This window comes from Phalacrocorax aristotelis, chromosome 2, assembly GCF_949628215.1.
Source record: "Phalacrocorax aristotelis chromosome 2, bGulAri2.1, whole genome shotgun sequence".
NCBI lineage: Eukaryota > Metazoa > Chordata > Aves > Suliformes > Phalacrocoracidae > Phalacrocorax > Phalacrocorax aristotelis.
Genome location: NC_134277.1, coordinates 167,503,089 through 167,516,325, shown reverse-complemented (window position 1 = coordinate 167,516,325; position 13,237 = coordinate 167,503,089). Strand labels below are relative to the sequence as shown.

General features: G+C 55.1%; 3 protein-coding genes across 3 annotated transcripts; all 3 read right to left on the bottom strand.

Moving 5' to 3' along the window:
* Nucleotides 1–2,930: 2,930 nt before the first annotated feature.
* Nucleotides 2,931–3,239, bottom strand: LOC142054046 (feather keratin-like). The gene has a single exon (XM_075086243.1). The coding sequence runs from the start codon at nt 3,237–3,239 to the stop codon at nt 2,931–2,933; it is 309 nt and encodes a 102-aa protein (XP_074942344.1).
* A 5,390-nt stretch (nt 3,240–8,629) lies between these two features.
* On the bottom strand, nt 8,630–8,938 carry LOC142054045 (feather keratin-like). Its single transcript, XM_075086242.1, has one exon. The coding sequence runs from the start codon at nt 8,936–8,938 to the stop codon at nt 8,630–8,632; it is 309 nt and encodes a 102-aa protein (XP_074942343.1).
* Nucleotides 8,939–12,928: 3,990 nt separating this feature from the next.
* LOC142054043 (feather keratin-like) lies at nt 12,929–13,237 on the bottom strand. Its single transcript, XM_075086241.1, has one exon. The coding sequence runs from the start codon at nt 13,235–13,237 to the stop codon at nt 12,929–12,931; it is 309 nt and encodes a 102-aa protein (XP_074942342.1).

The following is a 13,237-nucleotide window of genomic DNA, read 5'->3' as shown; positions in this document are numbered from 1 at the left end:
TGACCAAAGGAATATTCCATCTCATATGACATCATGCCCAGTCTGACTGGGGAAGATGGCCAGTTGCAGCTACAATCTCAGCTCGTGGACCTGCGGTGACGTTTGGTGGGTGGTATGCTTTGCATTACTTGGTCTTTGGTTTTTTCCCCCATCCTCCCAAGGTTTCACCTCTCTCTTTCTCTCTTGTTACTTTCCTTTGAATGATATTCTTTTATTACTATTACCATTACTGTCTTATTACAATTATTAAACTGTTCTTATCTGAACCCATGGGATTTCTTACTGTGTCTCTTCCAATTGTCTCCCTTCCCAGAGGTGACGGGGGGGAGTGAGCGAGCGGCTGTGTGGTGACCAGTTGCTGACTGGGGCTAAACCATGACAATTGCAAGGTTTTGGTAGTGGCCTGGGGGCTACAGGGTGGCTTCTGCGACAGCATACAGGACTCTTGCCCATGGCTGATAGACCCAGTGCCGCCTGGCTCTAAGAGGGATCCACTGCAGGCAAAGGCCGGCACAAGCAGTGACGGTGGTAGTGCTTCTGGGATAACATATTTGAAAAGTGGAAAAACTGCTGCGCAACAGGAGCCAGAGGAGAGGAGCGAGAATATGTGAGAGAAGCAACTCTACAGAGAGAAACAAAACAGCCGTACAGACCGGTTGTGTAGGGATGGATTCAGGAGGGCCAAGGTGTGGCTGGAGCTGAATTTGGTAAGGGATGCAAAGAATAACCAGAAGGGATTCTGTAAGTATGTCAACCAGTAAAGGAAGGTTAAAGAGAGCGTACCCCCCCCAAGAACAAGAATGGTGACCTAGTATCTATCAAGAGATGAGGAGAAGGCTGAGGTACTCAACAGATTTCTGCCTCAGTCTTCACTGGAAGAAGACTTCACTGAAGACTTCAGTCTTCGCTGCTCCATCTGGACTATATGGACCGCAGGATGGGGACCAGGGGGGTAAAGCCCCTCCCACTGTAAGGGGAGATCAGGTTTGTGACCACCTGAGGAACCTGAATGCGGCTTTGAAGCATTCCCACAAATCCTGTCACTGGATCCCACGGAGAAGAACTCAGCACCTCCCTCGCCCCTTTTCCTGCTCCGGAAGCTGGAGAGAGCAATGAGGTTCTCCCTCAGCCTCCTTTTCTCCAAAGTAGACAAGCCCATTGTCCTTAGCCGCCCCTCACAGGACGGGCCTTCCAGCCTGTCACCAGCTTTGTTGCCCTCCTCTGCATGTATTCAAGGTCTTTCACATCCTTCTGAAGTGGTGGGGCCCAGAACTGCACACAGGACTTGAGGGGAGGCCACAGCAATCCTGCGTACAGCGGGATAATCACCTCCTGCAGGAAGATGGGTGTGCTGTGTTTGATGCACCCCAGTGTAGGGTTTGCCCCCTTGGCTGCCAGGGCACACCGCTGACTCCCCTCGAGCCTGCTGTCAGCCAGCACCCACAGACCCCTTCCTGCAGGGCTGCTCTCCAGCCACTCCTCTCCCAGTCTGGCCTTGTGTCCAGTGTTACTCCATGCCAGGTGCAGAAGCCGGCATTTGCACTGGTTAAATTTCGTGCCAGCGATGGTTGCCCAATGCTCCAGTCTCTCTAGATCCCTCTGCAAGGCCTCTTGTCCCTCAGGAGAGCCAACAGCACCTCCCACTTTGGTACCATCAGCAAACTTGATAATGGTGCCTTCAACTCCTTCATCCAGTGCATTGATAAAGATCTTGAACAGAATTGGTCCTAGAATGGAGCCCTGAGGAACACCACTGGCGACGGGTTGCAGCCCATAAGTAACCGCATTCACTGTCCCCCGCTTTGAGCCTTGCTGTTGAGCCAGCCCTTCACCCAGCGCAGCGTCTACCTGCTCATCTCACAGTTGGCCAACTGGTGCAGAAGGATGCTATGAGGGGCGCGATCAGAAGCCCTACTAAAATCCTGAAACACTACATCCACGGCCTTCCCTTCGTCCCTGTAGACAAGAGAGCTTATAATAAGAGGATAGGAAATTAGTCAGGTGGGACCTTCACTTAGTGACCCATGTTGTCTGGTCCTGATGATTTTTCTGCCTGTCCTTTAAAGGCATTCATCAACATCCAGTGGGAGCTTCTCCATAATTTTTGCAGGTGCTGAGGCTAGACTAACGGGACTCGAGTTTCCTGGGTCTTCCCTCACACCTCTTTTTAGAAATTGGAATGAGGTTGTCTAGATCTGAGTCAGCAAGAACCTCCCCCGACTCCCAAGAGCTGCCCAACTTGATCAGAGGTGAGTGTCTTGAGGGTTGTTGACTGTGCGAGTAGTGCTTGCTGGTGAGGAAGAGGAGGTGAGGCAGGCAGGGTATCTGTGTTTTTGAGTGGGAGGGTGCTGGCATGCCTGTCAGGCAAGAGGCACTCCTGATATTGGCTGTGGTGGTACTATCCCTAGGGGAGGCCTTGTGACCCTAATCCTCCCACCCCGCTGCCTCTTCTGCATGGGGTTGGTGCTGGGTGAGGTTGGAGGAGTCTTGGAAGGAGAAGGAAGAGAAGACCTCACAGGTTGGGATGCAGGAGAACTTTATTGATGGAAAAATGAGTGAAGAGGCAGGAGCACCGAGTGGAAGGGAAGCAGTCTGAAGTGCAGGTAGCGTAACCGTCAGCTGAGGTGCTGTGTGTGAGAGTCATTTTGCCAGCGAAGCAAGATTTCGAGGTCCGTATTAGGAGTGGCACGCCAGAGGTTCCCGGTGGTCCTTAGCTTGTGAGCAAGTGGTTGCATCGCTGAGTACTGGAGATAACAGAAGGGGCGATGCAAAGAGGGAAGTGGGAGAAGAGGAGGAGGTGCGTGGGCCGTGTGCCCAGGCAGGCTGGGTTGGCCCCTTCCCTGCTTCCTTGCTTGGTGCCTTGAGAGGAAGAGCTGTGGAGGGCAGGTCCACGTGGCAGCAAGAGCCTGGAGGTGCCACGTGAGGGGCCCTTAGCAGGGGTAGCAGCCCCTTATGCCACCGTAGCAGCCCAGGCCTCCAAAGCCATAGCCGTAGCCGAAGCGGCCGGAGGAGACGGGCACTCCCTGGGAGCCGAGGACGTTGCCCACGGCAGCCGATGAGGAGGATCCAACAGCAGTGTTCTGTGGGAAGGAGCTGAGGATGGGTCCTGGCAGGGTGACCTGCACGGTGGAGGGCTGGATGACGACGTGGGAGTCCTCGCACTGCCTGACACAGGGCTCGTTGCAGCTGTTAGCCAGCGGGGTGGGTCCGCAGGGGTGGCAGAGGTCGTAGCAGGCCATGTGTGTGGTGTGGAGGGTCCCTGGAAGAGAGGGTGTTGACAAAGCGTAGGGGCATGGGGGTGCGAGGGTCAATGTTGCAGGAGGGTGAGGGAGCATGGAGTTGTACTGTAGGGCTGTGGGGAGTGTGGCAGTGGGGAGGCATCAGGGCTGCTGAGGCTGGGGGCGCAGTATGCTGGAAGAGCCGGATGAGGTAGGTCAGGGGAAGAAGGGGAAGGGGGTTCAGACTCACCTTGTTGACGATGGAGGAGAGTGTGTGAGGGAGAGTGTGTGAGGGAGAGAGGTGCTGGGCCGGCTTTTATGCTGGTCCCTGAGGGGCGGGACAGACTTTGTGCATGACGGTGTTTTGCAGCAAGTGGCTGTTACATGCCAGAGGCTGGGAGGTAATGAGGTGGGGTGTGGATTCCTTCCCGCAACGCTCCCTTTCCCTTTCCTGTCCTCCTGAGGACGTGTCCTCTTGACCCTGGCGGCAGCTTTTAAGTGAGAATAGGTATTTGGGAGGATTTACGTGGAAGGTGCATGTCAGGGGATTTGACAGACATGACCAAAACATTGGAGAGTTGGTGTGTCGTCAGGGATGTCATGTCATGGCACTTGTGTGATGTGGTTTGTGGATGCTTTGTGAAGAGGGCTCCCCATTTCTTTGGAAGCCTGGAAGTCTGGTTTCTGAGGTGTGCCGGGGGTAAGCCACTGCCCCTTCCATGGCATTTGCTCCGTGCCGGCCTTGCTGCCAGGTGACTAAGGTGTGTTTAGGCCTGGCGTTTCCCTTTTTGTGTGCTCTGTGTATGCCTTGGTGCTCCTCTTGCTTGTGAGGTTGTAGATGTGTCAACTGTGTTTACATTGCAAGGTTTTGGCAGTGTCCTGGGGTGTGCAGTGTGGCTTCTGTGAGAAGCTGCTAGAAGCTTCCCCAATGGCCGATAGAGCCAATGCCAACTGGCAGGTATCCATCCACCTGTAGCCCCTGCGGAAGACCGTGGTGAGGCAGGCTGTTGCCCTGCAGCCCATGGAGATTTACAGTGGAGCAGAGATGCACCTTCATCCCCTGGAGGCTTCCTACCGGAGCAGGTGCATGTCCAATGGAGTCTGTGACCCCGTGGGAATGCCGTGCTGGAGCAGGCTCCTAGCAGGACCTGTGGCCCCGTGCAGAGAGGAGCTCACACTGGAGCAGGTTTGCTGGCAAAGCTTGTGACCCTGTGGGAGACCCACGCTGGAGCACTCTCTTCCTGGAGGTCTGAGTCTCATGGAACGGATCCATACCGAAGCGGTTTGTGAAGAACTGTACACTGTGGGAAGGATCCACGTTGGAGAAGTTAATTGAGGGCTGTCTTCATGAGAGGGACCCTGTGCTGGAGAAAGGGAAGCATGTGAGGTGTCCTCCCACTGAGGTAGTAGGAGCAGCAGAACCACCGTGTGATGAACTGACCACAACCCCCATTCCCCATCCCCCTGTGCTGCTCGGGGGAAGAGGTGGAGTAAATTAGGAGTAAAGTTAATCTTGGAAGAAGGGAGGGGTGGGGAAGGTGTTTTAGGTTTTGTTTATACTTGTCATTACTCTACTCTGACTTTTAGCAAAAAACTACATTAATTTCCCCAAGGCAAGTCTGTTTTGCCCGTGATGGTAATTGCTGAGTGATCGCTCCCTGTCCTTATGTTGACTCAGGAGCCTTTTGTCATCTTCATTCCAGTTGAGGAAAGGGAGTGACAGAGCATCTTGGTAGTCATCTGGTGTCCAGCCCCGGCCATCCCCGCACTGAGGCCCATCTTCAGAGCTGAGCAGGGTGACAGGCTTGTTCGTGGGGCCGGTGCTCGGTGCCCCATGCTGTGCCTCAGGGTCCCCACAGTGAGGAGGATGGTGAGCGCAGTGCAGAGGGGTGGTGACTTGGGGTCCCCTGTAGAGGTGGTGCATGGCCCCTGAGGCAGGGAGGATGGTGGCCTGGAGACCACGTGCACTGTGGGACCCTGCAGCGCAGAGGGGATGGTGGCATGGGGATTCCCTGGCAGGGATCATCTGGGGACCCCATAGCAAGGTGAGGCCATGGGCTAGGGGCTCCCATGTAGGCGGAATGGGGACTGTGCAGCCAGGCAGAGAGTGCAGCCCTAGTCCAGCATTGGGTCAGCTGAGGACCCCACAGCAAGGTGACCTGGGCACCTTGGTTGTCCAGGGTCCTGGCACCAACTGGGGATGGGGACAGGAACACTGTGTGGGTGGTTCCTGGCTCCACTTTGTGAGAGAAGATGGTGTGCCAAGGTCTGGAGGTGGTTGGGCTGGGGACAACAGCAAAGGGGGACCATGAAAGTGGACCCTGCCCATGTGTCCCTGGCACCCCACAGCATGGGCAAGATGGGCAGGGTGCCTTCTTGATGTACATATTGATGACAATGTTTTAGTTATAAGATCAGGGCATTTTCCCTCCACCTGACCCCTCCAAGTGCGCCAACTGCTTTTGCCTGAGGCCTTTGGTTCGGTTGTCAGCAGCATTTCTAGTCATTCAGCCCCTCATTCAGCCCCCGCCCCTCCCAGCAGTGGTTCTGGGGGCTGTTTGGTGAAGATGTTTGATTTCTTGTGCCCGACATGTTGATTTTGGGGTCCTGACAGGAGCCTTCTGGAAACTTCCAGGATCTGCTGCAGCAGCTGGCGCCTGTCAGCCGCCGCCCGATTGGCAGGCTGTTAGGCACCCCCGGTGGGCAGGTTGTTAGCTGCGTCCTGATTGGCTGATGGCTGAGGGTGCTGAGGGAGCAGCTGGCTGTGGTGAGGGAAGGCTGCAGCGCGGGCGCCTGGCTGGTGAGCTCTGGGAGAGCTGGTGAGTCCCGTGAGAGGCCCAAGTATAGTGGGAGAGGCAGGCAGGCAGGGGATGCTTTCATGCCAAACCTTGAGGGGATGCTTCATGCCAAAGGCTTGCATGCCAAAGGCTTGCATGGCAAAGGGTTGAGGAAGCAGAATAGGCTGCCTAGCCTGGACTAGAAGAGTCCACTTGGAAGGGACCTAGAGTGATCCTCTAGCCCAACTGCCTGACCACTTCAGGGCTGACCAAAAGTTAAAGCATGTTATTAAGGGCATTGTCCAAATGCCTCTTAAGCACTGACAGGCTTGCGGCATCGACCACCTCTCTAGGAAGCCTGTCTGAGTGTTTGACCACCCTCCCAGGAATGTTTGCTAATGTCAATTCCGAAAGTCCCCTGATGTGGCTTTGAAGCATTCCCATCATTCCTCTCACTGGGTGCCAGGGAGAAGAGCTCAGCACCTCCCCGTGCCCCTCTCCTCCTCAGGAAGCTGTAGAGAGCAATGGGGTCGCCCCTCAGCCTCCTGTTCTCCAAACAGAACCTCTGATGGAGGATGCGGGGAACTACTGGCCAGCCACCTGACCTCAGTACGGGGACGATTATGGAGCAGTTCATCCTGAGTGCGCTCACCAGGCATGTGCAGGACAACCAGGGATCAGGCCCAGCCAGCATGGCTTCATGGAAGCAGCCTCTTGCTGGACCTACCTGATCTCTTTCTTGACCAGGTGACCCGCCCAGTGGATGAGGGAGAGGCTGTGGATGTTATCTACCTGCACTTTGTTGAGGCCTTTGACCCTGTCTCCCACAGCATCCTCCTAGAGCAGCTGGAGGCTCATGGCTTAGACAGGTGGTCTCTTCACTGGGTAAAAAAGTGTCTGGATGGCCGAGCCCAGAGAGTTGTGGTGAATGGAACTGAATCCAGTTGGCGTCCAGTCACGAGCAGGGTTCCCCAGGGCTCAGTGTTGGGGCCAGGCTTGTTTAATATCTTTATCAGTGATTTGGTTGAGAGGATTGCGTATGCCCTCAGTGAGTTTGCAGACGACACCAAGTTGGGCGGGAGTGTTGATCTGTTTGAGGGTGGGAAGGCTCTGCAGAGGATTCTGGACAGGCTGGATCAATGCGCCGAGGCCAACTGTATGAGCTTAACAAGGCCAAGTGCTGGGTCCTACACTTGCGTCACAAGAGCCGTATGAAATGCTCCAGGCTTGGGGAAGAGTGTCTGGAAAGCTGCGTGTTGGACAAGGCCCTGGGGGTGCTGGCTGACAGCCGTCTGAGCATGAGCCAGCAGTGTGGCTGGGTGACCAAGAAGGCCAACATAATCTGGGCTTGTGTCAGGAATAGTGTGTCCAGCAGGAGCAGGGCAGGGATTGTGCCCCTGTGCTCGGCACTGGTGAGGCCGCAACTCGAATGCTGGGCTCAGGTTTGGGCTCCGTGGGACAAGAAGGACCTTGAGGTGCTGGGGTTTGTCCAGAGAAGGGCAATGGAGCCAGGGAAGGGTCTGGAGAGCAAGCGTGACAGGAAGGGGAAGTTAGGAAAAATGTATTACTGAAAGAGTGGTCAGGCATTGGAAGAGGCTGCCCAGAGAGGTGGTGGAGTCACCATCGCTGGAGGTGTTTAAAAAAAGTGTAGGCGTGGCACTTCAGGGCATGGTTTAGGAGGCCTGGGGGTGTTGGGTTGACAGTTGGAATTGGTGATCTTAGAGGTCTTTTCCAACCTTAATGATTCTATTCTAGAATTCCTTGAAGGGTTGCGCACCAGAGGCTTGTGATGAGTGGCAGGACAAGAGGCCCACGGCACAAGTGGAATTCCATGGGCGAAGAAGGCAAGCCTTCTTCAGTGTGAGGGTGGTCAAAGAGTAGAAGAGTTGCTGGAGTCTCCATCCTTGGAGATAGTGGACACGTGAGTGGCCATGGTCCTGGACGACCTACTCCAGCCAGCCCTTCTTGTAAAGTGCTTATGTCATATTCCAGCAGCCCCCAGGTGCCAGTCTGTGCTGTTGCTGGTTGTGGTGTTCGTAGGAGAGGCCTTGTGGCCCTTTCTCACTCACGGTGACGGCCTGTACAGACTTATCTTTGTGCCAGCTGGCACAATTCCTAGGACAGGTCTTGTGACCCTTTTCCACCCACCCCAAAGGCAACTTGAGGCCTCGTTTTGTGCTGGGTCAGGTTGGAGGAGCCTTGGGTGAAGAAGGGAAGAGGAGGCATCTCAGGCTGGGATGAGGAGAACTTTATTGTTGGAAAAAAAGAGAGTGAAGAGGCAGGAGCACCGAGTGGAAGGGAAGTGGTCTGAGGTGCAAGTAGATCGACCATCAGCCGTAGTGCCGTGTGTGAGAGACATTTTGCCAGAGAAGCAAGATTTTCGAGCCTTGCACACCGGAGGTCCCCGTTGGTCCTTATCTTGTGAGCAAGTGATTGCATCGGTGAGTACAGGAGATAACAGAAGGGGCGATGCAAAAAAGGGAGTAGGACAAGATGAGGAGATGTGTGGGTCATGTAGTCAGGCAGGCTGGGTTGGCCCCTTCCCTGCTTCCTTGCTTGGTGCCTTGAGAGGAAGAGCTGTGGAGGGCAGGTCCACGTGGCAGCAAGAGCCTGGAGGTGCCACGTGAGGGGCCCTTAGCAGGGGTAGCAGCCCCTTATGCCACCGTAGCAGCCCAGGCCTCCAAAGCCATAGCCGTAGCCGAAGCGGCCGGAGGAGACGGGCACTCCCTGGGAGCCGAGGATGTTGCCCACGGCAGCCGATGAGGAGGATCCAACAGCAGTGTTCTGTGGGAAGGAGCTGAGGATGGGTCCTGGCAGGGTGACCTGCACGGTGGAGGGCTGGATGACGACGTGGGAGTCCTCGCACTGCCTGACACAGGGCTCGTTGCAGCTGTTAGCCAGCGGGGTGGGTCCGCAGGGGCGGCAGAGGTCGTAGCAGGCCATGTGTGTGGTGTGGAGGGTCCCTGGAAGAGAGGGTGTTGAGAGAGCGTAGGGGCGTGGGGGTGCGAGGGTCAATGTTGCAGGAGGGCGAGTGAGCGTGGAGTTGTACTGTAGGGCTGTGGGGAGCGTGGCAGTGGGGAGGCATCAGGGCTGCTGAGGCTGGGGGCAGAGCATGCTGGAAGAGCCGGATGAAGTGGGTCAGGAGAAGGAGGGGAAGGGGGTTCAGACTCACCTTGTTGACGATGGAGGAGAGTGTGTGAGGAGCGTGTGTGAGGGAGAGAGGTGCTGGGCCGGCTTTTATGCTGGTCCCTGAGGGGCGGGACAGACTTTGTGCGTGACGGTGTTTTGCAGCAAGTGGCTGTTACATGCCAGAGGCTGGGAGGTAATGAGGTGGGGTGTGGATTCCTTCCCGCAACGCTCCCTTTTCCTTTCCTCTCCTCCTGAGGACGTGTCCTCTTGACCCTGGCGGCAGCTTTTAAGCGAGAGTTAGTATTTGGTAGGAGTCGAATGGAAGGTGCTTGTCATCGCATTTGGAAGACATGACCAAAGCGTGGCGGAGGTTGGGTGTCATCAGTGAGGTCAAGTGATGGCACTTGTGTGATGTGGTTTGTGGGTGCGTTGTGAAGATGGGGCACCATTTCCTCACCGCCGTGGAAGGCTGGTCTGTTCTTTGAGGTGTGCCAGGCATGAGGTGCTGCCCCTTCCATGGCTCTTGGTCTCTGCTGGCTATGATACCATGTCGCTAAGGCAGTCTTTAGGCGTGGCCTTACCCGTTGGGTTTGCTCTGTGAGTGTCTTGGTGGCCCTTCTGCTTGTGAGGTTGTAGCCATGTGGATTGCATTTTACCATGGTTTTAGCTGGGATCGAGTTAATATTCCTCACTGCAAGTCGCGTAGTGCGGTTCTTTGCGCTTACTATAAGAACAGCGTTGATAAGACACTGATGTTTTAGTTGTTGCTAGGTAGTGGTTTTTCTAGTCAAGGACTTTTCTAGCCTCTCGTGCTCTGCTGGGTGCCCAAGAAGCCAAGAGGGGAGGGGGCATTGCCAGGATAGCTGATCCAAAGTGACCAAAGGAATATTCCATCTCATATGACATCATGCCCAGTCTGACTGGGGAAGATGGCCAGTTGCAGCTACAATCTCAGCTCGTGGACCTGCGGTGATGTTTGGTAGGTGGTATGCTTTGCATTACTTGGTCTTTGGTTTTTTCCCCCATCCTCCCAAGGTTTCACCTCTCTCTTTCTCTCTTGTTACTTTCCTTTGAATGATATTCTTTTATTACTATTACCATTACTGTCTTATTACAATTATTAAACTGTTCTTATCTGAACCCATGGGATTTCTTACTGTGTCTCTTCCAATTGTCTCCCTTCCCAGAGGTGACGGGGGGGAGTGAGCGAGCGGCTGTGTGGTGACCAGTTGCTGACTGGGGCTAAACCATGACAATTGCAAGGTTTTGGTAGTGGCCTGGGGGCTACAGGGTGGCTTCTGCGACAGCATACAGGACTCTTGCCCATGGCTGATAGACCCAGTGCCGCCTGGCTCTAAGAGGGATCCACTGCAGGCAAAGGCCGGCACAAGCAGTGACGGTGGTAGTGCTTCTGGGATAACATATTTGAAAAGTGGAAAAACTGCTGCGCAACAGGAGCCAGAGGAGAGGAGCGAGAATATGTGAGAGAAGCAACTCTACAGAGAGAAACAAAACAGCCGTACAGACCGGTTGTGTAGGGATGGATTCAGGAGGGCCAAGGTGTGGCTGGAGCTGAATTTGGTAAGGGATGCAAAGAATAACCAGAAGGGATTCTGTAAGTATGTCAACCAGTAAAGGAAGGTTAAAGAGAGCGTACCCCCCCAAAGAACAAGAATGGTGACCTAGTATCTATCAAGAGATGAGGAGAAGGCTGAGGTACTCAACAGATTTCTGCCTCAGTCTTCACTGGAAGAAGACTTCACTGAAGACTTCAGTCTTCGCTGCTCCATCTGGACTATATGGACCGCAGGATGGGGACCAGGGGGGTAAAGCCCCTCCCACTGTAAGGGGAGATCAGGTTTGTGACCACCTGAGGAACCTGAATGCGGCTTTGAAGCATTCCCACAAATCCTGTCACTGGATCCCACGGAGAAGAACTCAGCACCTCCCTCGCCCCTTTTCCTGCTCCGGAAGCTGGAGAGAGCAATGAGGTTCTCCCTCAGCCTCCTTTTCTCCAAAGTAGACAAGCCCATTGTCCTTAGCCGCCCCTCACAGGACGGGCCTTCCAGCCTGTCACCAGCTTTGTTGCCCTCCTCTGCATGTATTCAAGGTCTTTCACATCCTTCTGAAGTGGTGGGGCCCAGAACTGCACACAGGACTTGAGGGGAGGCCACAGCAATCCTGCGTACAGCGGGATAATCACCTCCTGCAGGAAGATGGGTGTGCTGTGTTTGATGCACCCCAGTGTAGGGTTTGCCCCCTTGGCTGCCAGGGCACACCGCTGACTCCCCTCGAGCCTGCTGTCAGCCAGCACCCACAGACCCCTTCCTGCAGGGCTGCTCTCCAGCCACTCCTCTCCCAGTCTGGCCTTGTGTCCAGTGTTACTCCATGCCAGGTGCAGAAGCCGGCATTTGCACTGGTTAAATTTCGTGCCAGCGATGGTTGCCCAATGCTCCAGTCTCTCTAGATCCCTCTGCAAGGCCTCTTGTCCCTCAGGAGAGCCAACAGCACCTCCCACTTTGGTACCATCAGCAAACTTGATAATGGTGCCTTCAACTCCTTCATCCAGTGCATTGATAAAGATCTTGAACAGAATTGGTCCTAGAATGGAGCCCTGAGGAACACCACTGGCGACGGGTTGCAGCCCATAAGTAACCGCATTCACTGTCCCCCGCTTTGAGCCTTGCTGTTGAGCCAGCCCTTCACCCAGCGCAGCGTCTACCTGCTCATCTCACAGTTGGCCAACTGGTGCAGAAGGATGCTATGAGGGGCGCGATCAGAAGCCCTACTAAAATCCTGAAACACTACATCCACGGCCTTCCCTTCGTCCCTGTAGACAAGAGAGCTTATAATAAGAGGATAGGAAATTAGTCAGGTGGGACCTTCACTTAGTGACCCATGTTGTCTGGTCCTGATGATTTTTCTGCCTGTCCTTTAAAGGCATTCATCAACATCCAGTGGGAGCTTCTCCATAATTTTTGCAGGTGCTGAGGCTAGACTAACGGGACTCGAGTTTCCTGGGTCTTCTCTCACACCTCTTTTTAGAAATTGGAATGAGGTTGTCTAGATCTGAGTCAGCAAGAACCTCCCTCGACTCCCAAGAGCTGCCCAACTTGATCAGAGGTGAGTGTCTTGAGGGTTGTTGACTGTGCGAGTAGTGCTTGCTGGCGAGGAAGAGGAGGTGAGGCAGGCAGGGTATCTGTGTTTTTGAGTGGGAGGGTGCTGGTGTGCCTGTCAGGCAAGAGGCACTCCTGATATTGGCTGTGGTGGTACTATCCCTAGGGGAGGCCTTGTGACCCTAATCCTCCCACCCCGCTGCCTCTTCTGCATGGGGTTGGTGCTGGGTGAGGTTGGAGGAGTCTTGGAAGGAGAAGGAAGAGAAGACCTCACAGGTTGGGATGCAGGAGAACTTTATTGATGGAAAAATGAGTGAAGAGGCAGGAGCACCGAGTGGAAGGGAAGCAGTCTGAAGTGCGGGTAGCGTAACCGTCAGCTGAGGTGCTGTGTGTGAGAGTCATTTTGCCAGCGAAGCAAGATTTCGAGGTCCGTATTAGGAGTGGCACGCCAGAGGTTCCCGGTGGTCCTTAGCTTGTGAGCAAGTGATTGCATCGCTGAGTACTGGAGATAACAGAAGGGGTGATGCAAAGAGGGAAGTGGGAGAAGAGGAGGAGGTGCGTGGGCCGTGTGCCCAGGCAGGCTGGGTTGGCCCCTTCCCTGCTTCCTTGCTTGGTGCCTTGAAAGGAAGTGCTGTGGAGGGCAGGTCCACGTGGCAGCAAGAGCCTGGAGGTGCCACGTGAGGGGCCCTTAGCAGGGGTAGCAGCCCCTTATGCCACCGTAGCAGCCCAGGCCTCCAAAGCCATAGCCGTAGCCGAAGCGGCCGGAGGAGACGGGCACTCCCTGGGAGCCGAGGATGTTGCCCACGGCAGCCGATGAGGAGGATCCAACAGCGGTGTTCTGTGGGAAGGAGCTGAGGATGGGTCCTGGCAGGGTGACCAGCACGGCGGGAGGCTGGATGACGACGCGGGACTCCTCGCACTGCCTGACACAGGGCTCGTTGCAGCTGTTAGCCAGCGGGGTGGGTCCGCAGGGGCGGCAGAGGTCGTAGCAGGCCAT